Here is a 26,969-nt window from a genome sequence, read left to right as displayed (position 1 = left end):
CCGGAGAGCGAGCAGGCTTTTAGGAAGGAAAGTCTTACACTTCTACCAACTATTCCAAGCCTCCCATAAACACATTTTTGGTTCAGCATTAATGAATTACCTCAATGCGGAGCTTGCTCATGCCAAATACATGAACGCAGAGTGTGGAAAAGCCGCCGAGAAGCAGATTTGGCTGCCATTCAGCTGCTCCGATCGGCGCAATTTCTTTTCTTGATTATAGCCAGCAAACGCTCGCCCTGCCTGTGGCACCGCGTCCTCCTCCCAGGAACAAGCAGCTGGCCGACAGTTGGGCTCTGCGAAACCCGGGCACGTGGGGGTTTTTCTCTGCTCCCATCACCCGAGCTGGCAGAACGCACAGCGCACGGGCAGCTCGGCTGGAGGCGCATCCAAGAACCTGGATCCCACTCTCCGAGAGCCTGGGCGCGCTGCTCCGGGCTGGCTGGCCCCTTCTTGGGTGCTGGAGGAAAGGAAATGAGGGGAAAATTGTGATTAGGAGGACTTGTGAGCCTGCTTTTTTGGGGAGGGGGGGGTGGGTCTGGGCCAGAAGTGCAGCCACGCTGTAGTAGAAACCCTCTGGGGCTCTGCTCTGCGGGTCCCTGCTCTCCTCTCCGGGCATTTGCTCATCCCCTGCTCCTCGAGCATCATTCAAGTGAAAGTATCACGGAGAAATGGGGTTGTGCCACCCCACGGCTCAGGGTGCCACCTTCAATCAGGGGACAGGAGGAGAATTAAGCAAGAAAACAGCGATCACACCTTCAGCTCTTCGCCCTCGGGAGCTCCTTAGCCCACCACTGCCCCTCCGCTCCCTAAAACCAGGCAGCAGGTGAGCGGCTGGGGGGGGAGCAGGGCGCACCCTGACCCCACAGCTCCACCGGGACCAGCTCCCGGGTCACCCACTGAGCCCCCCCAGCTGACAGCCTCGTCCCCAGGAGCCAGCAGAGCCTGCATCTGGGAAAGGTTTGCCGCTGTGCAGGGCTCCCGACATGGTTTAACTTAGCGCAGGCATTACCTCACCGCCCGGCGCAGATGGCTGCTGGCTGCGCCGCGCTCCTCTCCCCTCTCCCCGCTCCGTCTGCAGCCCCTGGACCGAGCACTTTCCGCTCGGATTTTCCATCCCCTGCCCGATTTGATCAGCGGGGAAGCGTGCGCCCGGGTTGGGAGCACCGCACCAGCCCGGCTGGGGAATCTCTAGCGCCTGGCAGCAGCTTTGCAGCAAGCCCACCCGGCGCTCGGAGCCACCTCCTCGCCCATCACGGCCTCGTGGCTGCCTCTCTGCTCAGAGCTTGCAGGGAGATAAATAATAATAATAAATTATATATATTAAAAAAAAAAAAAAGGCCTGGGAGCTTTCTATCCTTGCACGTTCTGAGCAGGGGAGCAATTTTTCCTTTTCGGTGCTGCACCAGGGACACAAAGGGAAGGGAAATCAGAGCACAAACGCACCACGCCGGCACCTCAAAACCCCCAGAACCTCTTTTACACCCCGTAAACTGTCTTAAAAGTGAGATTTCAAAGCTTTTTCTCCCCTCTCTGATTTCACAGCCTCATGCTGCAGCCTGGGGAAAACGCCAGCGGGGGTGGCCGCGGTGGCGGAGCTGGGGCTCGGCGATGCCGCGAGCTGCCTCGGCCACGGGGTTTTGGGCGCAGGGCTGCGGGGTGGGAGGAGGAGGAGGGCGCAGCCCCCGGGGAGCAGCAGGATGAAGGCCGTACGGGTGATGGTGGCTGGATGAAGCGGGGCTCCCCACGGGGCAAGGCGCGGGGAAGCGCACGGCTTTGTTCCCGCGCCAGCCGGCAGCGCGCCCGAGGGCCGCCGGGTCCGAGCGCTTCTCCTCCGCTCCAACCCTGCTGTGTCGGGAGCCCGGCCAGCTCGGGGAGGTGGGGCAGGTCCCCGAGGACAGCACGGCGGGGGACGGCCACGCATCGAGCCCTCTGCTTGCCTGGGAAAAGTCGCTCTATCTTGGCATCTCCCTCCAGGGCTCCTCCGTCGCCCTGCCCGACGCCCTTTCCCAGGCCACCCGACCCCGGTGTCCGTGTCCCTGCCCTGCTCGTCCCCAAATCCTCGCCCCCTGCCCGGCCACCTCGCCCCTGCCTGCGAGCACCGGGGACGGATCAGCAACAATCCGAGCCAGGGCAGCCTTCAAGGCGTGCTCGGGCTGGAGAAATAAGGGTAAAGGCTCTTATCTGATGGAGCCTCAGCCTTGCCAAAGCCTGTTGCTATCAGCTCAGGACACATGTGCTATTGGCAAAGCTTCGGGGACACAATAATACAAACAGTTTTCATTGTCGAGTCAACAATGATGGGAGAAGGAGCCTGGTGCTATTACCGGTATAAAAGGCACGCGGTATGAAAGCTCAGGACGAGAGGATGCAGTCGGGATCAACAGCAGGGCTGAGCAGATTATATTTTTATTCAGGGAGGAGAAAGCTCCCATCCCACGTGGGCTGGAGCCAGGAGGATGGAGCCCAGGGCAGGGGGGGTCAGGCTGCAAGGAAAACCCCTCCGAGCAGCCCTGGCAGCAGCCGCAGCGAAATGCTGACCGCAGCGGGTTTGGATGAGGGCAGGAGGCAGCTCCGCAGCGTGTCAGCCCCTGGATCAGGAGAAATTACCCAGGGAAAAGCCTGGCTGGGGCTGGGGGGACACAGGGGGCACGGGGGAAGACCCCCACGGTGACGGACAGCAGCCAGAGGCTGCGCTCTGTGTCCTGGGCTCTGCATCCCATAACCTGTTGCCTTTGCACCGCCGTGAAGAAGGGCACAAAATAAAAGTAGGCTTGGCTGGGGATCCAAGGTGGGGTGAAATTCAAGCCCCATGTCTCCCGGGGGGGCTGCCCATGGGGTCAGGAGCCCGTCCTGCACTCCTGCTGAGGCCAGGGATCCCCTTTGGGGTGCACCGGGCTGGTGGTGATGGGGCCACCCTCTGTCCTCAGGGATTTTGCAGCCCACACGGATGCTTTGGGGTCTGGTGTTGGTAGGTTTTGCCTGCCACTGGCTTGGAAACGCTCTCTCCAGGTGAAGGAGGAGAAGGGTTTTATTCCCATAAACCCAGCGTGAGGACGGGCAGCCCTTCAGGTGCCCCTCTCTGGCTGCTACCAGAGATGCCAAACGGGTCACGGTCCCCACCAGGACAAAAAAATCTCATCCTGGGTTGCAAACTGGGGCAGAGGGACGTGGAACCTTGCTCGGTCTCCACTTTGGCATCCAAAAAATGTCCCGGTGCCATCCTGCACCCTCGGAGGTGGGCAGCGCGGCGTGGGGGTGCATCGCCTCGGCCGTGCCCATGCCACCGAGGAGGCTCAGGCGGCTCTGCCACGGTGACAGGGGGACAACGGGCGTGACAAACCCCCCTCCACAGGGCTGCGGGGGGCTGGAAAGCGGGGCAGGAGGTCAGGAGCTTATCTCTGCCATCAGCGGGGCCGGGGCCGCCGTTCCCACCGGGCGCAATGATGTCAGGCGGCGGCCGCGCCGCGAGGCAGGAAGCTCCCCGCAGCCAGCGAGTCTGTCCTCCTCGGCCTCCCCATGTGGTTTAGTGAACAATGCTCCCCGCCAGCCTGGCCCTCCCGCGCCAGCCGGGAGCCCAGCGGGGTGGGCTACGGGATGGGGTTGGCCCCGTGCCCTCCGCGCGGGGTCTGCTGCCTCGCCGCGGGGTCGGGGGGGAGGTGGGGAGGAGCCCCCGGGGGGCTGCAGCTGGCACCGTGGTGTTGGCATGCGCATGGGGCTGCTGTGGTGCAGTGGGGCAGAGGGCACACGTGTGGGGGAGAAAGGTTGGAGTGCCCCAAACAGGTTGGAGAGCCCCAAACAGGTTGGTGAGCCCCAAACAGGTTGGTGAGCCCCAAACAGGTTGGAGAGCCCCAAAACGGGCTGGCGAGCCCCAAAACGGGCTGGCGAGCCCCAAAACGGGCTGGCGAGGCTCCCCAAGAAAAAACCTTGGAGAAAGGAGAGCCGTGCTGGCTGCTGGCCTGGTGGTTTCGCCTTCCCGGCTCGGCTGTGGCAGTGCAAACAGCCACCCTGAGCACCCAGCCTTGCCTGCTGCTGCCTTTCACATCGGGGCGAGGCAGCAGCGAGCACCCAAGGGTGCAGAGGGAAAGCTCCGGCGCTCCCAGACACTTCGGGATGCCGCGAGGCACAGAACTGCTGCTGCTGGGGCTCTGCTGGGGTACGGGGGGCGAGAACCCCATCTCTGCCCTCCCAGCCCTCCCAGTTAGGGCTGGGCTTTGCCTCCCAGCCCCTCGCAGCCCCCCAGACCCCAGCAGATGCTCGGGGCCGGCAGGGCGAAGGCGACCGATGTGCGCTCCCGGAGGGCCGGCGGTGCCGGGGGCACGGCGCCCGTCGGGAGAGGGATTTCCTGAGCACGGCGGCTGAAGGATGGCCCCGAGGGCTCGGCCTCTCCCTCTCCGTTCCTCCGCCCTGCCCTGCACGCCCTTGTTTTCGCAGCGGGCAGCGGCGCGAGGTGCCCCCCGCGCCGGGGAGGCACCCGGCTGCGTTTGCCAGCGGCTGGCAGCGCCGCTCGCGCTGGTGCCGACAGGCCGGCTGGCATGCTTTCCCCCCAGGGAGGCTCTAGCAGGAGGCTGTGCATTTCTGGGAATTGTGTCGGGCAGGGAAGGAGGTTATTGTTCGAGCTGCAAGTGTGCGGCGCGCTGATGAGATCAGGGCTCGCTGCTCGGCGGAGGGGCAGCAGCCGAGCCGGCTGCCCGACGGGGCGATGAGCGGGGAGATGGGCTTATCCGCGGGGCCATCGCTGCGGGGAGAGCTGGAGGGCAAGGGGACGTGCAGAAATCCTGGTGACCCCGCTCTCTTCAGCCTCGTGGCGTGGTTAAAATGAGGCAGGAGGAGAATTGTTGTTTTTTTTTCAGATAAAGGGAGCAAGCGGCGAGGTGGGGAGGGTGCTGCCTTCACCCCAGGGCTCTGCTGCGCCCTGGTCGTGGTCTTCCCGTGGGGACGCAAAGTTTTTTCTTCCCACTGACCCCCAGTTCATCCATCAGCCCCATAAATGCAGCCCCAGCCCAGCCCCGATGGCTTTCAGGTCTCCGTGGGGGGAACCTGCCATGCCAAAAGGGGATTTTGCTCCTGCTGTGGCTGGAGGAGGCCAAACGCTGCCGGGGTTGCATCTCTGCCTCCTGCTGCTCGCTGCTGGGAGGTTTGTGGCCGTGCAGCCCTGCGCAGGCACCGTCCCCGTGTCCCCATCCATGGTGGTGGTCCCCAGCCCATGGCCAAAACCCTGAGGATGTTACACTTTGGCAGGGCAGCTCAGGAGAAGACATTTGGGAGCTATTTCTGCTCTTTCCCTCTGTGCCGCCCTGGACCTCCTCGCTGAGCTTCGAATCCACCGAGCCGCCCCCCCTCTCTGCCAGCCCGTCCCTGTCTCCAGCCCCTTGGTGGTCCCAGTCTACCCCAAATTTTGTGGAGGCAACCCCAGAGCCCCGTTTGCAAACCAGGGTGACGAAGGGGCCGTGGGGTCAAAGCCCTTTGTGGCCCTTTGCGGTGGGTGAGCCGAGGGATGCCACCGTCACCCACCAGCTCGATGATGCGAAGCCAACCCTCCTCCTCCTCCTCCTCCTCGGGAGAAGGCCTTCCTCCACGCATCATATTTTTTTGGTGCAGAGCGAGCCACGAGAGCCCGAGGAAGGGCAGACCCGGTGCCGAGGAGGGGCACCGCCACCCGGAGAGCTTCCCCACCGCCCCGGTCTGGAGCTCGCGCTGGCGAGCGGGGACAATATAGGAAACGCGGCATGGGAAAGCCCTGTGTGAGAGCCCAGGAGCCCCTGCCTTCCCACAGCGGACTTATCAAGGCGCCCGTTCAGAGTGGTGCTTTCCGTGGGCCAAAAGGGAAGTGCATACACACACACCAGACTCCTCGGGGTCAAGGATGCTGGGCGAGCAGCGAGCCGGAGAGGCTGCAGGGGGCAGGGGAGGGAGCCGGGGCGTGGGGAGCGAGCCACAAATAGCCCAATGAATGGCTCCAACTTCCGATGTTTTATGGAGGCGACTGCAAGCAGACAGAGAGACGGGGAGAGAAAGGAGCCCCCGAGGGCTTGCAAACGCTCGCACGCTTGCACACCGGCCATGAGTAGGGCCCGGGGGAGCCCTCAGCTCCTCCGTGTCCCCCCTTCCACGCTCCCCGTTTCACGGCCGGGCAGAGGCTGGGCTGCCACGCGGGGTGGTCCTGGCCGTGTGTCCCCTCCTCGGCTGCTGCCCAAATCCTGCCGCAAGCCCTCGTGCACGCCGGGAGGTGCCGATGGCAGAGCCACAGGGCACGGGCTGCTCACCGGCAACCCCAGGAGAGATGTAGGTGGGAGACGAGGGCACGGAGCCTCTGGTGGGGCTGTGCTGATGGAGGGCCTGTGCCACCAGACGAGGTGTGGAGAAGTCCATTGGCTCCCCAGAGGAGAAATCAGGAGATTCTGCATGGCAGAAATGGAAGTTGGGCCAAATTCTCCGGTTTTCTGAAGTGTTTGGATGGAGAATTTCGGTCTCCAGGGTCAGATGTCCCTAGCAGCAGGGTTAGACATCTGCAGCAAGGAGGGGGGCAAAAGGCAGGATCCCTGCCTCTAGTTTGGGTTTGCAATGATCTCATCTCTAAGGGGCTGCTTCCTCCACCTCTCTCCTCTTCCTCTCCAAATGTGAGCTGCCCTGGGCTTGGGGAGGAATCACAGAGCTGCTCTCTGCAGGGCTCATTCCCCAAATCGGTGCTGTGTTGGTAAAGCCTCCAGCAGCTGTTTCCATCTCCCCACTGGTGCTTACGGTGCTGGGTGAGGATTTGGGGTCTAACAGCTCCTCGCTGGGTGGCTGTAACCCCAAGGACGAGATCCCACAGAGCTGGGCACACCTGAAAGAAGGAGTGTTTGGGGTCAGAGCTTCCCTGTGGCGTTTGTAGGGGCAGGGGGGCAAGGCTGGGCCCAGGAGGGGCTCATCTGCACCTCCAAAAATGCACCGGGCTGAGCCTCTGTGGGCTTTAACCAGATGGGGCCACCGTGGTCAGGAGCAAGAGATAAGGTGATTTTGGGGCAGCTGACCTCCAAATGAGTGACCCGAGCCACCCGAGCCACCCGCCAGGTCCCAAATCTGCTGAGAGCCACTCGGGAAATGCTGTAACCCGGTGGCAAAACCAGGCGAGGTACCGCAGGGTTTGCTTTTTTTTTTTTTCACAGCAAATTCTTCCTCCGGGAGCCTGCAAGCAAGGGACCACACATGGAGACTCTCCGGGAGCCCCCCAGGCGTGCAGGGGTCAGCTCGAGCCCCCTCCCAGCCTTTTTCCCCCGAGCCGGGCTCCAGCGCTGGGCTCACCCCTGCTCCGTTTTTAGCGCATTGAAGTCGCTGCTTTCACAAGGGGTAAAGGAAAGTTCACGGCTCCGCTGACAGATCGGCCCGAAGCGGGAATTTCTCTGGGAATTCCTGCAATAGCAGGTTGGCTCCCGCGGAGGTGGAGTTTCCTCTGCATCTACCTCCACCCAGGCTCGGGGAGCGCTCCGGCCACCGGCTCGCGCTCGGGGAGGGCTGGGCTGAGCGACGCCGCGCTGCTTCCCAGCCAAGGTCAGCCAGAAACCCTCCCCGCGCCGCTAACGCCTGTCCTGTTAACCCTTGGGGAGAGAAAAAGAAGAGGGTGGAAGGGTCAAGGCTCGGCTGTGGAGCTGATCCGTGCCCTCCACGCGTGCGTTTTGCTCTCCCACTCGGCGGGCAGCGGACGGGGCCACCCGTGTGTGAGCATTTCGTGCAGTCACATCCCTCCGGGTCCCATTGCCATCGGGAAGCTGTGGAGGCTCGCTGAGGATGGCCACCGTGCTGGGAGGCCGGTGGGAGGCCGGTGTTTGCCGGCGGTGGGCTCCAGCAGGGTGACGGGCTTCTCGCTCCGAGGCGAGAAGCGCCAGGGCGATGGCGCTCGGCGTGACTGAGAGCTCTGGAATCCGAGACACGTCCCGGGCCATACTTGTGGTCGGGAACCATGTTCGCCTCGCAGTGATACAAACCACATTTACAGTGGCAGCAGTGCCTCTCCAACGCTCCGCTGACGCCAAGGACCGGCGTGACCCGACCCCACACAGGGGACAGGCGGCCGCCCGCTCCCAGGGACCTCCAAAAAGGTCCCCTCGCCTCCTCCTCCTCCCGAGCAGAGCTGGGCCTCTCCAAAATGGCATCCCCTCGCTCCCTGGCCAGACCCTGCCAAGGGATGGAGGCTTTCCAGACGCTGCGAAGGCTCCAGACTGTGGGTTGGAGCGCGTCTGCAAACATGGGGCCAAGCCAAGAAGTTTCAAGGTAGCGCCAAGCGTCACGCCAGGGAGAGGGCCCTGAGTAGCTCAGGTTTGGTCCGGGGCCACCACTGCTGCTTTGTGGATGAAGCTGAACGTTTGTCTTGCACATCTGGGGAGCAGCTCTTGCTCCAGGGCATCCCAGACATTTGTCCAACTCAGCGGGAGCTGCTGTAAAGAGCAGCGTAAGCAGCGGCTTTGGGTACCAAAAAGGCAGATTTGGGGCACAGCCGCCCTGCAGTTTTAGCACCAGGCTGTTCAGTGCTCCCTGCCTCAGTGTAATGCCCTAAACTCCGGGACTTGCAGGGCTCAGGGAAGCGGCTGAGTCCCCATCCCTGGAGGTTTTTAAAAGACGTTTAGATGTAGAGCTGTAGAGGTTTAGTGGAGGACTTGTTAGTGGCAGGGCTGAAATTGGGCTGGGTGACCTTGGAGGGCTCTTCCCACCTAGACGATTCTGAGATTTTGTGATTCTGTGATCTGTGACTTTGTGATTTTGTGATTCTGTGATCTGTGACTTTGTGATTTTGTGATTTTGTGATTCTGTGGGGCTGAGCTCAGGGATTCCTGGTTCCCAGCAGCTAATCCTGCAGTTTATACCCCCTGGGGAACAAATACCTGCTCCTTCAGCCCACCCCAGCCCGCTGGGGCAGCACCCAGCACCCATTGACCAGCAGCGGGCAGCACCCAGCGCTGCCTGGGGCTCTTTCCTTTCCCCTTGCCCCATCTCCAAACCCTTTTTCTCGGCTGTGGAGGAGGCCAAGGAACTTCTCCTCCTGCCGGGAGCCTCCTGGGGACAGCGACAACTTTCTGCCAGCCCCAGGAGCCGGCTCCACACCCGGGCGCTGCGCAGCGTGCGAGTGCCACCTACAGGGGGGCTCCGGAGCCCATCCACGGACCCCCCCCGGGGTCGTGTTGTGCCCTGAAGCCCCCAAAATGTCTGCTTTTAACCACGGGGTGGGGGTTACACGGCCCTGAGGGCGTCGGTGTGGTGGTGGAGGGGGTGATGGAGGTGATGGAGGTGATGGAGGTGATGGGGGTGATGGGGGTGTAGGAGGTGTAGGACGCGGTGGAACTGTTGCCACAGCCCCAAGGGGCTCCTGAGGGCCGGGCTCACACCCGAGCCAGGCCAAGCGGCCGCCACAGCCCCGAGCCAAACGCGCTCGGTCCCCGTTCGCCCGCTCAGCCCTGAAATGGCGGCGGGGGAGACACCGCGAGGCTCTCTCCCCCATGGGGCCTTCCTCAGCCCGCGGAAGCAGAGAGTACTACAACTCCCAGCGCGCCCCGCGCCCACCTCCCTGCTTTGAGAGGGGCATGCTGGGAACTGTAGTCCCCACGCACAGAGCCGCAAGCGGGCGAAGAGGCGGGGCGGCAGCCGCGGGGACTACAAATCCCGGCGTGCCCCGCGCGCCGCCCGCTTGCTCCACACTGCGGTACCGGGGCTGAGGTGGGCAGCGGGGCTCCGCCGCCGCCTCCAGCCTCCCCCCCCCCCCCCACCTCATCCCCGGTCCCTGTCCCCCCCCCCCTCCCGGTCCCGGCCGCTGTGGAGCGATGGGAGGGGAGGAGGAGATCGTGAGGATCGCCCGGCGGCTGGACAAGATGGTGGCCAAGAAGAGCGCGGTGAGTGGCGGCGGCTGGCCCCGAGCCTCGCCTCAGCCTCTTCCCTTCTCCCCCCACCCGGGGCCTGTGCGGGTTTTGGGGCGGGGGGCGGCTGTCCTGAGGGGCCGGCAGCCGTCCCCGTCCCCGTCCCCGTTGTCTGCCTCAGGGCAGCCCCCCCGGCCCCAACGGCCACGCCCCCGCTGGGTTTTGGGGGCCCTCGCTGGGGTGATGGTGGGGGGGGCACAGACACCCCCCTCCCCCATTTTATCCCATTACTGTGGGGACACAGACCCCCCCCCATTACCGTTGGGGTGCAGAACCCCCCCCGTTACCCCTTTACCCTGGGGACACAAACCCCCCTCCACCCCGTTACCCCATTGCTGTGGGGGCACAGGACCCCCCTGTTACCCCATTACCCTGGGGGCACAGACCCCCCCCCCCATTACCCCAGGGGTGGAGATCCCCCCCCCAGTTACCCCATTACCGTAGGACACAGACCCCACACCAGTACCCTGGGGGTGCAGGACCCCCCCCATTACCATAGGGATGCAGACCCCCCCCCCTTGCTACCCTATTACCATAGGGACTCAGACCCTCCTCTGTTACCCCATTACCGTGGGGCTGCAGGAGACCCCCGTTATCCCATTACCGTAGGGGTGGAGCCCCCCCCCTGTTACCCCAGTACCGTAGGGGCACAGACCTCCCCCTGTTACCCCATTACCGTTGGGTTCCCCCTCCCCAAACTGGCTGCAGGGGGTGCCCCCCTCACCCCCATCTCTGCCACCGTGCTGTTCGCTGCCTCCTGCTGGGGTTGGGCTCCCCCGTAGGGGGCTGTGGGATCCCCCCTGCCCCACGTTGCACCCCCAGGTCTCACCCACCCCCAGATCATCACCCTCAGGAGCAGCCTGTGCTGTCTGCTCCCGTCCACGGCAGGTTTTTGGTGCTGTCACTGGAATAGGAAAGGACGGTTGCCTGGAGAACCCGCTTGTTGCTCTAGTTTTTGTGCGGGCCCCCCATTTGCTGCCGTTGGTCTCTGAGTACCGATTTTAGGGACCCACAGGTTGCCCAGTTGGATACGTTCTGCATCTGGGTTCCTGGAGGCAGAGCTGCTGCGAGGCTTCCTCGTGTGGTGAGGCTCCAATTCAGGGTGTATTTTTCAGGTGTTAAAGAAAACAAATTTTTTGTGTAGAGGTAATGGCCTGATGCTCAGTAGTCTTGAAGACATCTTAAGGAAGGTTTTCTGGTTTTGCTTTGATTTCACCTTCCTGAATTTATTCCCATCGTGTTAAATTTCTTAATGAAAGGCTGAGGCACTCACTCTCGGTATCTCTTTTCCTCTCCAGGATGGTGCAATGGATTTACTGAAAGAGCTGAAAGGCATGCCCATGACTTTGGACTTGCTGCAGGTGAGTTGCATGGTTAAGGTACAAAGCTGAAGTCTGGACGAGCACAGCACGCTGTTTATGTGGGCTTAATAGATGTCCCCTGGCTCTTTGCCTCTCTCAAAGCATCAAAATAAGCATTACATCTAGAAATAGTACAGAACCTGCGCTTTGGGCTGGCAGTTAAATAGCTTTGGGCCACAACGTGCTGCCTGAAATTTGTGTGCAGTTGATCAGATTTGTGGATATCTGCTCAAATCCTTCCAGGGATCTCCAAAAGGGAAGACCAGATTAAAGTAGCGAACACAAAGGGCAGTCGGGGGAAGTTCTTGAAGTCTTTGTGATGGTGATGTGATATCCAGGACGCTGGGGAGGTGTGAGGAGAATAACAATTTGGAGATTAAGATAGGAATCTGGGATTTTTTCACTCTAAACTAGAGTGTTACTTCCAGGTGTGTGGAGGAGGTGTCTGTGGGTGATGGCATGCCTCGTTTGGGATCAGTTTTAGCAAGGCAGAGTCAGTCATCTTCTTCCAGAGCTGGAAGGATCTAATCACTCTGGAAGTGCTCAGATGCTGCATATCTCGGTCGTTGCTTTGCCTGTGTTGTGGTTATTTCTGATTCCAGTTAGTAACAAGTAACGAATCTGTTCTGGAATGATTCATGTGAGTGTTCACTTGCAGTCCACCCGCATCGGCATGTCAGTAAACGCACTGAGAAAGCAGAGCACAGATGAAGAAGTGATAGCGCTTGCCAAATCGCTCATCAAGTCTTGGAAAAAACTTCTAGGTAAGGAAATCATCGTGTTCCTGTCACACTCAACTTGCAGAGGCGCTGGGTTTCTCAGGAGAGCTTAGGGATTGATCTGCATAGAACATTCTAGCAAATCAGCCTGTGAAATTGCACTGTCTCTTGAGTTTCAGCTACAACCAGGGTTTCCTCGAGACTGAATTCCTGTTGCCAACCCAATGGCTAGCTTTTCCTGGACAGAGCACTGAAAGCTTAGGGCTACTCTTAACGTGTACCTGATCATAGAATAATTAGTAGCATTAATTGTAGAAACAATACCCGTACTCTGCACCCTCCACCCCCACTTGTGTGCTACGTGGTATTAACGCAGCGTGCACTGTCACCGTGTGCATCAGCTTAGGAAGAGAAAAGCTGGAATGTGTTTTGGGTGATGAGTTGGAGAAGGGCCTCAGTTTTACAACTTGCAGACACATTCACGTTGCCTGCTCTCTGCTGAGGAGGCTTTTGTGGTGTTTGACACCAGTAAACAGAAGCTTGTAACTCTCTCTGAGTAATCTTGTGCTGATACAGCACCAAATGTCAAAATTAGTGATATTGGGCTTACAATTCTTGTCTTTGTGGTTACATTTGTGATAAAAGAGTGAGGCATTGGCAGTCTGGAAGCACAGCCATACGTGTGTCCTGCACACGTATCTTCCAGTCTGTGCCAGTGGCAAGTTGCCCCCACGTGAAATTCGGATGCTCTTCACGCTGACTGCTTGGGCAGCTGCGTGTAACAAAGACCCGGGATGAAATGTTTGAGGCTGAGTACAATCTTTCTGCACCCAGGGCTCCCCATTTCTATAGGCAGCGCTTGAGACACGCAAGAAATTGTATTCCCAGAAGGAGCAGCCCCAACTGGCCCTTCAGATGGTGCTGGCTTGAAGCACTGCGTTTAGTGACGCTTTACAGAACTTGATCCAATTTGTGCTCGGCAGCCAGGGGCTCTGAAAGGAACTTTTGTGATGAGGTCTGTCTTGTGAGGAAGCTTATCTCCTAAGGAGGGAAGGTGATTGCTGACTGCTCTCTGGTTTGATGGGGAAAGCTTTTATTTGATTTAGTTTCTACTTAGGGGCAAGTAAAAGGTCTGTCGGAAAGCATGGGAGGCCCTGAAGGCCTTTTGATTCTTTTTGTAGATTAATAATTTACCTTAGGCCAAATCTGTGGTTTTTAAGACACTGTTTAGTGCATGCAGGGTTGTGGGAAAAAAAAACAGTTCTGAACTCTTCAGGATCTGAGCTTGCTTTCTCTTTCTTTTGAACGCAGATGCTTCTGAGGAGAAAAGTGAGGAGAAAAAGAAAAACCTGTCCTTGCCAACTTCTTCCTCAAAGGACACTGGTAATTCAAAAGACCAAAGGTAAAGCTTCCTTTTAGCCAAAGATGATACCGTTAGCTAACCTGAATTTTCTGCTGCCATCTTACGTTAATTTTTAAAAACTTTTAAGTGTCTGAGCTGGGGGGGTTGTGTACTCAAATTCCTGGTCAGAAGCACCAGGAGTCTAGGCTGCTTCAGGGGTGAGCTGCACGGTGTTCGTAATAAACTGAGCTGTAATGCAGAAATAAACATCAGAAAAGATGGTGGCTTTGGTGATTTTTTTGCTTTTATTCATGACTTTTTGTTTTGTTTTATTTTTTCTATTGTTTTGTGTTAATCTTTTTATTAATAAAACATTTTTTTTGTTGCATTTTTATATTTTTTTTTGCCTGTTTCTAACTTTGAGCCCTTCAGAATGAAGATTATTTTTGGCCTTTGCAGTGTCAAGTGGTGGATGGCATTGACTCATGCATCGCTAGTGTCAAACTTCCATTTCTCTGTCCTCTCCTCAGCGAGTCCCAGCAGAAGTCCTCTTTTCACTCTGGACTGGTGTCCACCCCTCTAGCAGGTCTGCTGCATGCTTGTTCCTTGCCATGCCTTGAGTGTTGCATCCTCTTTCCACCGTCCTGTACGTGCTAAGCTCTTGAGTGGAGGCAGTGGGATCAAAGGGGAGAGGGCAAAATGTGATTTAAATCTTTGTCTTGGACCTCTTCTAGAGGCAAGAGGCTTCCCTCAGCCTCAGATCCCAGGAGGGTGGGTCCTTAGGAGGTTTGGCACTTGAATATTTAGCTAGCTTTATGAGTTTGTCAGAAGATTTCGGGTATTAAGGATTTCCTTTCTGGTTTGCAGACTTCCATGTCCGCAGCCTGTCCCCTGCTGGTCGCTTTCTTGCCACTCTGTGCTTCGATTCTCCTTTGCTTTTTCGCTCACATCTCCCAAGGCTTGTTTTGGTGTGAGCCTTCTCACCCTTCACAGCTCTGCACGGGGCAGGTGACGGAGAAAACTACTGCTGCTGAGCTATGCAACTTTTTATTTAAATTTAGGTGCATCTTTAGCTACTTCACCTCTGTAAAATGTGGAAAGGGAATCGTGAGGTGTTGCCGCGAGAGATTTAATGAAGGAGACTTCACAGCTGGAAAAACCGAGCCTTGTAATGACACGGTGCAGCATGGGAGCAGGATAGATCTGTGGGATAATGCATCCAGTGGCAGGACTGATGTAAGAGCAGTGGGATGGGATTTCTGAGGTGCTGTTTCCTCTCATCCTGTTGTTTCCTCTCATCCAGGACTCAAAGCTTGGAGGCCACAAAGCAGCCGGTGATAGCTGAGAAGGGGATGCTTTGTAAGCTAATTAGCCTGAGCTTTGTGATGCAAATACCTTCTCTTTATGATCCTTATATCCCATAAAATTGCAGCCTAGTGCTCCCTTCCCCAGGCTGCAGGCAGGAAAGATTCGCTGTGTGACTAAGGAGGGTGAAAACCGAGTCAGATGCTGGGGTGAGAGCCTCCGAGCTGTCCTTACTGGTAAGAGGAGCAGCTTTCCCTCCAGCCTGAGGCCAGAAGCTGGCGTGGAAGCACTCGTGAGCTGTTCCTGCCGGGGAAAGGAAAGGGCAAGCATTACAAATCTGGCTGATAGTGCTGGAGCCAGGAAGCTGCGCTGCACTTCAAAGGGAAAGGGAAGCTCCTGATTTAACCTCTGCAGGACTGACCCTGGGGAGCGCGGAGCCGGGAGGGAAGGAAGCGTGGTGCATCCCCTGGGTGCAGTGGCAGCAGCCACATCACGAGCAAAACGAGGGGGGTCTGCGAGGAGGCCTGAAGTAATTTTCCTCAACGGGATCCTGGCTGTAGGCAGAGAGGCAAAAAAAACCCACTCTTTTCTTAGGCAGACAGCATGGGGGCTGTGGGGTGGAAGCAACGAGCTTTCTGGCTTGTGCTACTCTTCTGCTGTGCCTTGAGGGTGTGCTGCAGCTACTACAGATTTTTTCTTTGATGCTTTCCATGTATTAATCCCTCCAGCATCTTCTGAGTTTGAGAGCATCCCCCTGGTCGTGAAGGATAAACAGCAGCCAAGGGGGTGACTTCAAGACGGATCCAGCAGAAGGGGCTCGTTCTGCTGCTAGGCTGAGCCAGGCTCTCCTCGCAGCCCGAAGCGGTTATCCTCCAGCGCTGCAGAACGAGCTGCTAATCTGCCTTGAAAAAAAAAAAATATATATTAACAGCAAAGCTTTTTGGCTTTGCTCTGTGATGGGGAGGCTCTGAGCAGCTGCTCGGGGGATGCTCGCTGCTTCAGCTGAGGCTGCCATCGAGCCACCAGCGAAATCAGTTGGCATCCAGATCCTACAGCCACTGAGTCTGAGACATTTTGGCTGAGCCTTCCCAATCTGTCAGGGAGTTAAAACTCGGCTAGCTCGTGGCCTGAAATTTCTCTTTGCTTTCTGGAGCACAGATGCAGGAATCCCTCTAGAGCTAGACCTGAAGGCTCCGAACTGGCACCTGTGAGGTTATCTGCTGCATCAGTGCAATCCAAAGCGTGCCCCGTGGGGCTCCAGTAGTTAGACCATTAGCGCAGCCCGTTTTAATGGGCCGTGTCTGATGTCTCCGTGCCTGACAGCAGGAAATTTCCCTTTTCCAATGTTCTCTGAAGATTTTATTAGGCGGTTTTGGATCCGTGGCCTGAATTCGGCTCTTCGGTGAGATTTTCTTCCAGCGCAGCCCTGAGTTCTGTTTGTAGCCCGTGGCTCTCGCTCTGCCACCATTTTGTTCCAGCATTTTTATTTTTATTTATTTATTTTTTTTGTGTGTGTGTGATCTTTTGTTGTCTGGATAGATTTACAAGCTCCTTCTCTTGTCGAACAGGAACAGTGTGAACCACAAGGATTTCCTGAAATAAGTCTTCTTAGGTGCGTTTGAGGTCTATTTCCCAACGATGCTAATAATAAACCAACTTCTGAAACTTAATAAATAACTTTCAGTACAGCTGTTGGAATGTCTCAGGAGTCTTTCATCTAATTCATGAGTGATCAGTTGTCATCTCGGGGCACGTAGGGGCATGGAGGCAAATTCCTTTACTCATCAGCTAACAGAAGTGGAATAACCACACAACTGCTCTAGCTTTTTTTCTTTTTCCTCCTCCAGGGAATAACCACTTAATATTTAAATCAACATGGAATCGATTTAAGTCAATTTTAAGAGATGTCAATTTTAAGAGATAGCAATTTTAGGGATATTTAAGTCAACAGCAGTTGCAGATGGAACCTTCCTGAAAGTCAGGTGTGGAAATAGTGGTTTAAAAACCTGACTTGAAGCGTTGAAAGTTAGTGTCCTGGCTGTATTTTCCTGCATGTCAGAGTGCTGGCTGGGTAGTGCTGCTTTTTTTAAACATTCATTGACCTTCACCCCATATTACTTCTGACGCTTCCAAGAGTTGACACCGGTATTTTACGCCGGGAAACCTTCGTGGCTCTGCCTGGAGAATGGGACAAACGTAAAGCTGGAAGAGCTCTCAGGAAAGTTTCTTCACCCCTTCCTAGGACAACATGCTCTCTGCCCAAGCTGCTCCCAGCAGGCCTTTTTCTAAGCTGTTTTATTGCCAGTCCCAAAAAACCATCAGGGTAAGGTGTTTCCAGAGTTGCCTTTGGCAGTCTCTTCTAATTCATAACTCACCTTTACAGTTTGAAACTTCCTCTTGATCAAAACCTGTCTTGCTGAAGACCTTTGCTGCTTGTTAACTTTTTACGGATGCAGAGGGTTTTCCCTGCACTCCTCCTTTGTAACAAGCCTTCAACTATTTCAGCACTTGTCTCCTCCAAGTCTTCCCTGCTGTAAACCACTCCAATCCTTTCAGCGCCTCCTTTTGTTGTAGGTGTTTTCTAGGCTTTTTGCCTTTGCCCTCGGGAAGTTTCATTTTTCCCAACTCTTTTGTAGGAGATCAGCCAGCGTTTTCAGATGACTCTTCCTGATTTGGGTGGGATTTGCTGCGTTCACCCCATGTGCACCACCACCAGCCCTGAGCTGTGCGTAGTTCCCTAGGCACAAACGTCCCTGGCAGCAATTTGTCTGATCCAGACGAGATCAGCATCTAATTGATTACTTGCAGGCTAAGTTTACTTTCTTGTAATGTGCGTGATGTAAATCCTACTGAATGTTTTTAGCTGTTTGGACACCTGAGTAAATCTGTGTAACAGCCTCATGCAGGGCTGGCCAGTAAAACTGGATGGCAACAAGTCTTCAGGTGCTGGGTTACCTTCCCTTGGAGCCTTTCTGTTTCATCTGAGCAAGAAATTAATCCTCTAGCTGTGGTCTGACCCGAGCAATTTGCTGAAGGTGCTCTGCTGAATGCTTCTGCAAAGAGCCCGACGAGGTTTGGAGCTGTGAAAATCCAGCAGTGCTAACGATGATCTGAGGGCTTTGAGGCACCCCGAGCCAGCCTGGATTTGAAGCTTGGCAGCAGCAGGAGCTCCAGGGCTGTCCCTGAGCTTGTCTGGCTCACTTTGTCCACCTGCACGTTCAGAAGGCTTCCAGCTTAGCACTGCTGTGCTGCGGGCTAGCTGATCCCTTCTGGGACTTCCCCACTGGAAGTCTCTGCTCACGAGAGATTGATTTTTGATGGCAAAGAGCTGGAGGCAGTGCCCCAGCTTCACAGCAGCTCTACAGCCACTTGTGTCCTAAGGAGATGTTGCCCCTGTGGCATGGGTGAGAGAAATATCAGGGCTTCTTTCTTCTTCCCCTGTTTGTCTCCTGCTGCGCTGATGTTACCCAGACGTTGGCAATAAATAACCTGCATTTTATGGCCCAAACACCAAAGTCAGAGCAATCTCAGCTGAAAAATTGGCTGTTCGACTGCCTAGATTTAGGGCTGGGGGGGGGGGAGGAAAGCTCTATAAAATCATCTGGGAATCATAACAGCCCAGATTTTTTTTTTTTTTTTTATCTGCAGCAGTTGCAGGGCTGACTAACCCGACGCGCAGATGTTAGGCTTTTACGGGCAGGATGTTTCAGCACCGTGGGTATTCACCAGGCTGAGCTGCGGGGTGAAATTACCCCTCTGGCATCCCGAGCTGGGCCCGTGCCTCATCAACCTGCTGCATCAGGCGGTGGCTCTGTGCCCTCTGTCTCTCCTGGCAGGTGACCCGAGCGATGTGCTCACAGCAGGCGATGTTTGCATTCCCCTGCCTGTGCCTACGAGTGCTTGCAGGCAGAAAATGAAGTTCTTTTTTGCAAGGAAAAAAGCCATTGGCTTCGTTTCCCTTTGCACAGAAGCCCCTTGTGCTGGGGAGGCTTCTCTGATTTCTGCACGCTGCCCTTCTCGGTGGTTAGAGAGCACCAAGGGGGGTTGTTCTCCTCTTCCTGCTGCTGACATCAACAGCGAAGGGTGTGAGACGAGGAACCAATTCTGGCACCTGCTGAGATGAACTTTAGGGTGGCTTCTGCTTGCTTTCTGCTGGAAGCATTTAAGGACGGGGTCCTGCAAAGTAAGAGAGGAATCCAGCACCGTGAGCTGGGTGCTGCAGTCCGACAGAGGGTGTGTGATGCTCTCAGGAGTCCTGAGCACCTTTGATTGATTTCCTGATGGTGTTCGATGGCTTCTTACCGTTTTCCCTTGATGCCCAGTGCTCTGGCAGATGTGCTCGCTGTTCAGTAACAGGAATTGGTTCGCAGGCCTGCTTCGTGGATTAGAGCTCCAGTTGCAGCCAGCAGATCCCACAGGAGAGCTGGAATCTGCTTCGATGGCACCGCCTTGCTGGTTTGGGGCACGCACCTGCACTGTTTTCCTCTGGTTTTGGGTTGTAATTAACAGGATGCTTGGCCACGTGCCCGCTGATCCCTCCTCTGCCCTCGGCGACCCGAGCTGAGGCGTTCTGACCGCTGAAGTTTCTCTTTTAGCTCCAACAAAAGGCAGGAGCCTCCGAAGACCCCGACCACTCCCAAAATCACCACCTTCCCTCCGGCGCCCGTCACCTGCGATGCTGTCCGCAACAAATGCAGGGAGATGCTGACAACGGCTCTACAGGCTGACGGTGAGTGCTGGGGGAAACCCCGCGTTGCCTCAAATATTCAAAACATTTAAAATATTTAAAATATTTGAAATATTTAAAATGTTTCACAGCTCCTGGTGCGTTCTGCCAGAATCCTCTGCACTTAGGGTCAGTGCCAAGTTCGGCACCTCTTAGCTAGGCTCTTCTGGAGCTGCCTTGTGGAAGGATTATTGCTATCAGCTCGGTTTAGCCCCCCCCTCATCACCCTTTTGTCAGGCTGGCTGGCACCGCAGCACCTATAGATACACGGATACGGACCTGGTAACTAATTAGCACGGTAATTAAGAACACGGGGTCACGTTTGGTCTTCTGTTCCGCAGCCTGTGGTGGGCGGGTCTGGCCAGCAGTTTGGTCTCCAGGTGTGCAGGTATTTGCTTCCCTTTCCAGGTCTCAGTCTTGCCTGGTTGCTGTAGAGCGAAGCTGGCATCTCTGCTCACCCCAGGGGCACAGAGCGAAGCCGTAACTCGCTGTGTGGGATTTGTCGGTAACGGTGCTCGTGCCAGCCCCCTCCTGCACTCAGATCCCCCCTGCCCACGCAGGCTGGAGCTGCTTAAACACCGGGGTCCTCTGCGGATCTGGGTTCTGCTTGCACTCGTGCCGTGCCACCTAAAACAGAGGCAGCTGCAGGTGCTCAGCGTCTCCGGCAGGCTGATTTTGAGCACCTCGAGCCGAACGCGTGCTTGAGTCCAAGTTGCAGGTCCTCTTGGAAAAGGGGGATCTGCCCAAGCACTGCAGAGTTTAATTTGAAGCCAAGGAACGGAGGCAGCAGATGGAGAAGGTCACAGAGTTGTTCTTTCTAGCCTTGCTCTGTGTGTGTGTGTGTGTGTGCTGCATTAAGTGCTCTGTGCAACTCCTAGAAAAACCCTTTCCGTAGGAAGCCTGGGAATTAGTCCCCTCAAATCTGCTGCTGAGCTCAGCCCGGTTCTGCGCCGCTTTCCTCTGCTTTGTGGTGGTGGTTGCCATACCCAGTGTCCCAGCTCAGAACAGGTTTTTGCACTCTGCTGCTGTTTAATTGGCAAGAAGCAGCACGGGACAGAAAAGGGCAGGTGGAACCCTGAGCTGAGAGCAAAAACGAAGGCTTGGTTTCGATGCTGCCTGTCCTCAGGCTCTGTCAGATCTGGTCTGAGCGGAGCCACTTCTGTTTGACACCGATATCTGGTGGGAATCAGTTCCTTCCTGGTTGATTGCGACTGTGGCAAAAACACGTGGGATATGGGGAAAAAACACGTGGGATATGGGAAAAAAACACATGGGATATGGGAAAAAAACACATGGGATATGGGAAAAAAACACATGGGATATGGGAAAACTTCTGCGGGGCAGGTTCTCGTTAGCTTTGCGGAGTCCTGGTGGAGAGGCGGAGGGCACAAACTGGCTGGATTTGCTTGTTCTCATCCCTGCTCTTTTCAGAAGGGTCAGAGGGTGCCTAGAGCAAAGGCCGCGGTGCCTTTTGATGGAAAGAGCACGTAAATCAGAACAGCAAGCTATCTGGCTTTGTATCTCCCAAACACTGAGCCCAGGGACCCCGTGCCTGGTTGGAAAGCGCTGACCTTCTGTTTTCTTGCCTTCCAGACGACTACGTTGCCATCGGCGCTGACTGCGAGCACATAGCAGCCCAGATTGAAGAATATATCCTTGCTGTGCTGGGCTTCCTCGAGGGCCTGCGTGTCTCCAGGCCGTGAATTTAAGGAGCTGAGAGGAGAATCGGGGCGCTCTGGCTTTGTGGAAAGGTTCTGACGCAGCTCTGCTTGTCGGGGCTGTCAGCTTCCAGCTCGGCTGTGCTCTGGGGCACTCAGGAGCCAGCAGCAGTGCTGGGAGCTCAGGGCAGAGCCCTTGCTGGTGTGATTGGCACAGAGATTTCCTTCCTGTTCACACCATCGTGGGCTCGCGTGGCCCAAGTTCTCCTTCCTGTCAAAACCTTATTTCCTGCTCCCAGCTCTGCTTCCAAAGGCTTAGCATCTGTCCTGCGCCTCGCTCTTGAGAGCAGTGTGCTCACAGGGGGTAAAATAAGCGGGGAAGACGGAGCAGCAAGCGTAGAGTTGGGTGTCGCTGGGGATAATTGTGGAGCTCGCCTTGGCGTGGTGGCTGTGGGGTGCAGCTGGGCTCTCTCTGGAGCATTTTGTGCCTGCCTCGCTGCGGGGGAGAGCAGGTTGAAGAACCAGAGCGTGACTAAAAATACAGATTGTTTCTAGCACAGTGCCAAAGCCCCTGGTCTCCGGGATCACCTAAGGCTGTTCTCAAACACAGTGTGAATTTCCCAGAGCGGAGCCTGCCTTTTGCTTCCAGCACCGTGGTCTGTGTCCTGGCAGCAGTAAACGCTCCCTGTAGGTGTAGGATGTGCTTGGAGGCTTCGGGGTTGGCTGGAATTTCCTTGACTGCCGCGTACGCATATACCAGGACATCAAGAACACTGACATGAAGTACAAAAACCGCGTGAGGAGCCGCATCTCCAATCTGAAGGACTCCAAAAATCCCGAGCTGAAAAAGAACGTGCTGTGCGGGGCCATTACCCCCGAGCAGATTGCGGTGATGACCTCGGAGGTGAGGAAACCCGAGCGGGGTTGGTTTCAGGGTTGCCCCAGTGCATGGGGAGGAAGCTAGCCGTGGGGATTGCAGCGTGGAGAGTCTGTTGGGATGTCAGCTCATCACAGGGGTCTACACACAGGCCAGTAACCAAAACCAAAAGGCTTTCTGGCTTAACAGCCATCTCTTGGGCCCTTCTGTCCCCTTGGTTCCTTCCCCTGCGGCAGGTGTGGCGGTAAAACTGGGCAGATGTGATTTTATTGCTTTTTTTTTTTTTGAAAGGAAATGGCCAGTAACGAGCTGAAAGAGATCAGGAAAGCCATGACGAAAGAAGCGATCCGGGAGCATCAGATGGCCAAGACAGGAGGGACGCAGACCGACCTCTTCACCTGTGGGAAGTGCAAGAAGAAGAACTGCACCTACACCCAGGTGAGTCCTCCTGCTCCTCCAGCCTCCCCAGGACACGATCTGTCACGGTCCTGAGCTCGTACAGCTCCTGGACAGGCCCCGCAGCGTGGCAGAAATTTTGCTGCTGGTGGAGAGAAGCTTTTTGCATGCTTGGGGCCCTCTAAAACGCAGCGCTGATGCTTCTGCATACACCTTTCGTTGGAGCTTGTGTGAGTTTCTTGGTTCGTTTGTACAAAAGCTGTTTTGCATCTGGAAGAGCAGGGATTTGTGCAGCACCGAGGAAGATTTCAAGAGCAGCCTGGGAGAGCTGAAAGCAGGTGCTGGGGGTGTGACGGTTCAGAGGAGGAAGGAGTGGGTAGCGCAGAGGAGAGAGGCTGCAGAAACCGAGGCAGGCACGGCGACGGTATTAAAAGCGCAAATCAGGAACGTAGCTAAGCTACAGCTGGACAGATCCCAACTCCTTTAAACTAAAACACGAAGCAGGTGAAATATCAATAAGGAATAAATGCAGTGGTGTGAGCAGGCAGCGGCAGTTCCTTCCCCTCGATGGACAGCTGCTGGAAGCCTCGTACGTTGCCGGCGCGTTTTAGTTCCCGTGTTGGTGCCAGGCATCTGGAGATAGATGCGCCTCTGCTGTGAGTCAGTGCTGCAGAATGTGCAGATACCCAAAAATGCACCAGCGACCACGCGATTGCTACTGCCTTTGCCGAGTGGGCGCGCCCGAAACGCGCGTGCAAGCCCCTTGACGTGCTTGGATGCGATGTGCAAACACAGAGGAGAGCCAGGGTGTGCCCTGGGCTCGGCAGCGGTCCTGCAGCCCGCAGCCTGCCCCAGGAATTCCCTGCCTGAGCTCTGCTGCTCCCCTCAGCAGCTCGTGGGCCCCGAGCTCTGCTTGTCGTGGGCTGGAGTCCGACTGCTCGGAGCTGGGGCAGGTCACGGCAGCATCTTTTCAGCAGAAATATAAGAAGAAAAAAACAAAAAGCCTTTTTTTTTTATTAGTTTTTCCAGAGAAGAAACAATTGCTGGTACTGACATGTTCTACATTTCAAGTAGGTGAACTGGCATTTGTGAAAGCAGCCAGAGCCCGGCAGTAACATCGGGTGGGAATTACAGAATTTAGCCATCCAGCGTGCTTGCAAAACATGTTTAGTTTGCATCATGCAAATGCTATGGCTCTTGCACGCTGGGTAATTACACATGTAGATCACCATAATTACCCTCGGCATAGCTCTGCTGTCTGACTCGCGCAGGGAGTGCCAGGATTTTGAGCGCAGACCTGGTGTCTTGTGGTACTCAAATGCCATGAAAATCGGGTTTTTAGCAAACCATGTGTTTCTGGCGCGAGCCAGCCAGAGGCAGCCGCCACATCTGGGTTAAATATCAGAGTTCCTTAATGGCTCAAACACAAACCAGACGAGAAATGTGCAGAACCTGGTAACCCGGAGTCTGTTTCTGGGAGGCCAGGACCTGGGACTGGGTCTGTAAACGGGAGGAATGGCTTTGAGTGCTTTTTTATGTGTTCCCGTGGAGCGAGTGCTTGATGGGCCGAGGGCTTTGCGGCCTCCCAGCCAGCTGCATCCATCCCTGCGTGGGGCTGTGGGTACTGCCAGAGCCACCCAGAAAAAATGGGCAGCACAGGGCTGAGCAGGGAAGCTGCTGCCCCAAACGAGTCGCTCAGACAGCGAGGGGTCTTTAGGCAAGAATCTCCTCAAGCAGCTGCTGCTGAACGCCGGTGGGATCGTTTTTTGCTGCTGCCTTGGTCAAAACCACAAAGAAAAGGTGGCTGTGAGGGGAGATCAGAGCCCGAGCTGCTCCGTTGTGTGATTCTTCGGGGAGATGCAGGGCTCTGGCAGCAGTTGCAAATCCTTGAGGATGCTCCAGGCCAGGGGAGCAGTTTGTGTGCTGTAGGGGTGTGTGCTGGTGCCCTTCGTGGGTGTGTTTTGTGCCTGGTGGGGCAGCTCTCTGGTTCCTACCCGTGGCCTTTCAGCACCAGACGTTGAAACTGCTCTGCTCTGTGCCCGCTGTACCCTGGGCACGCTGGCAGGCGGCTGTGGCTGACGCTGGCTTAATGGGTCGTGATTTATCCGGGCGTTTCCACGAGAACGGGGAGCTCGGCTTAGCCGCAGGATTGGGAATCCTCCGCGGGGTCGGAGAGCGTGTGTGTGCATGTGGAAACTCGTGTGTAAAACAATAACCAGATCCGTTTCGCAGGGAGGCTCCCTGTGCTCTCCCAGGCCTCGGAGTCTCGATGCTTTCTGCCGGTGCGACCAGATGGCCGGCAGAAACCCTCGGTGGCCGTCGAGGAGCTGCTCTGTGAGCCCCGCGCCGAGGCCGCCGGCGGTGCTCAGCTCTCCTTTCCCTCGTGTCCTCCCCCAGGTGCAGACCCGCAGCTCCGACGAGCCCATGACCACCTTCGTCGTGTGCAACGAGTGTGGGAATCGCTGGAAGGTAGCACACCAAGGATATTACTGGCACTGAGGGGTGTGATAGGGTAGCCGTACCCACGATGCTGCAGATGCTTAGCTGCTGTCCTCAGAGGTGCTTGCCAAACGCTGCCTGGCTCTAGCGAGCGATCTTTCCTCCCAGCACAGAGGCAAGAACTCCTGGGTTCATCCCATCTCTGCCGACCAGCTGGGGCCGTGTCTCACGTCCACCTTCCCCATCTCCTTCCTCACATCCCCGCTGCTGCCACGACCAACTCCACAGCGCTTTTCTCGCTCCCTCCGCCACCCAAGAGATGGCGGTGATGACATCGTGTGGGATTTTTTTTTAAAAAAAAAAAAAAAAAAAAAAAAAAAAAAAAAAAAAAAGCTCTTTTATACCGTGTGCAGAGCTTGGATGTGAGCAGAAATCTCCCCGTTGATGGTGAGCAGAATTGGCACGGCTACAAAGTGCCAGAGCCGCAGCTGAGAGATTCCAAGGGGAGCTCTGTTCAGCCCCTGCTGCAGGGGGCTGAGCGCCGCCTCCGCGCAGCCCCCGAGCCCTTGCCAGCTTCCGAAACAAGAACCGTCATCCGGATCCCCATCTTCTAGGCAGCATGACCTGCACCTCCCCTTGGTAGTGAAGGCTTTCTAATCAGGGTTTAAACTCCCTTCTCTTGCAGTTCTGCTGATATGTGCCATGGCCCGCGAGCGGCAGCCAAACGAGAGCGCAACCTCCATCCGCCAGCTCCCACGGCAATTGTGTTTTGTGTCCCGAGTGAGTTTGCATTGTCACGCGCTGCGAGCAGCCGCGGGGAGGCCTGCCCGCCTCTCTGCTCGGGCCGTGCTGGAAAAAAGCCGCTCTTGTGGGCTGACGGCGTGGCGGGAGCAGCTCACTAAACACACTTAGCTGTTATTTTCTCATCTTTAAGCGAGTCCGGTCACGTTTTCTTCAAAAACTAATATTAAACGTTTGTCAGTTTCTGACTTTTTTTATTTCAACCGTCTGGGTGCAGCGCTTTGCCTTCGCGCCTGGAAGCGTGGCGGGGAGGCGGTGGCCGGAGGGCCGGGAGCTGCTCGTTGCTCGGAGCACCAGAAAGCAAGAAGCTGCTCCCGGGTGCGCCCTCGGTGCTTCCAGTCAGCCCATAAAACCATCAGAGCAGCTCCTGGGGCACTGGGGGGCAGTGCTGGCCTTCCTCACCCGGCTGAGGTGATGGAACAGAGCTTTTGGGGCAGCGAGGAGCTCTGCTGGGTATCGGTGGCATCCAGGTGATGCAGACCTTGTGATTTCACCCCTTTCGACGCCCACGGCATGGGATTGCTGCACAGAGGTCGGGAACATCGCTCTCCACAGCGCAGCAGCCTGAAAGCACGGACAGCAGCCGCCAAAAAAAAACATGTTGGAAGTTTAGAGGAGCAGGGAAGGGAGGAAGGTGTGCTCAGCCCACCAGAAGTTTGCGTTTCCTAGAGCTCCATCCCTCTGTGGAAGGGAGATCTCACAGCCAAGAGCTCTGTGGTGACCTTGCGGGGACCTGCGGGATGGGGCTGTTGGTGGGGGGCAACCACAACCTGCTGGGGAAACTCTCCCCTCACAATAGCTTTTGGTCTGAGGTTTAATTCCTCTTCCCTTCTCTTCTTTCCTCGCTTTTGGCCGGGGTGGTGCAGCGCTCAGGGGACCCCCACGAAGCTCTCTGAGCGCTGTGCAGCTCTCCCCTGCACTTCAGCAGCACGGGAGCGTTTGCAGCAACATCTCACAGCCTCGCTGCCCCGTTCCGGAGTGAAAAACAAGAATTTCCACGGGCTTTTCAGCATGCCAGACAGCAGACATTCACCAGAGACCTTGGAGATGCTTCGAGGGGAGTAAGCAGCCACATGAAAGCCACGGAAAACGTGCTCGCAGGCCCTTTGAGGGCTGTGTTCCTCTGGAGGCAGCGATCCCGACAGGATCCTTCGCTCAGGGCTTTCACTTCGCGGGGTGCAGCCAAGTCTCCCAAGAAGGAAAAAGATTCAAAGATGCTGACAACTTGTTAAGCCTCACGAGTCTTGCGGCGGATGGGATTATTCGAGCCAGGCTTGTGAGGGAACAGTGTCCTCACAGTAATTCTTTTTTTTTTTAAAAAAAAAAAAGCTTCAGGATCTAAACCCGAAGCTGGCCAAGGCGCTCTGGCTCGTGCGCTGTGAACGGGAGCCAGCTCGTTACCAGTTGCTGTTGCTTTTCTTCTCGTCTCACTGCACGGGGGGGATGTTGAGCTCGGGTGCAGTT

The 26,969-nt window shown here is 56.4% G+C and overlaps 1 protein-coding gene across 2 annotated transcripts; it reads left to right on the top strand.

Annotated features, from left to right (window-relative positions):
* Nucleotides 1-9,734: 9,734 nt before the first annotated feature.
* TCEA2 (transcription elongation factor A2) lies at nucleotides 9,735-25,708 on the top strand. 2 transcript variants are annotated; one of them, XM_084296869.1, is made up of 10 exons: nucleotides 9,735-9,857; nucleotides 11,180-11,242; nucleotides 11,901-12,006; nucleotides 13,273-13,363; nucleotides 19,204-19,337; nucleotides 20,928-20,984; nucleotides 21,742-21,896; nucleotides 22,161-22,307; nucleotides 24,663-24,734; nucleotides 25,390-25,708. In XM_084296869.1, the coding sequence occupies exons 1-10, from the start codon at nucleotides 9,789-9,791 to the stop codon at nucleotides 25,396-25,398; spliced, it is 903 nt and encodes a 300-aa protein (XP_084152995.1). In that variant the 5' UTR covers nucleotides 9,735-9,788; the 3' UTR covers nucleotides 25,399-25,708. The 2 variants fall into 2 exon arrangements, with proteins under 2 accessions (XP_084152995.1, XP_084152994.1); XM_084296868.1 differs by lacking the exon at nucleotides 25,390-25,708 and having other exon boundaries at nucleotides 24,663-24,998.
* Nucleotides 25,709-26,969: the final 1,261 nt, after the last annotated feature.

The sequence above is a fragment of the Netta rufina genome (assembly GCF_964035555.1).
Source record: "Netta rufina genome assembly, chromosome: 16".
Classification (NCBI taxonomy): Eukaryota; Metazoa; Chordata; class Aves; order Anseriformes; family Anatidae; genus Netta; species Netta rufina.
This window is presented reverse-complemented; position numbering and strand designations above follow the sequence as displayed.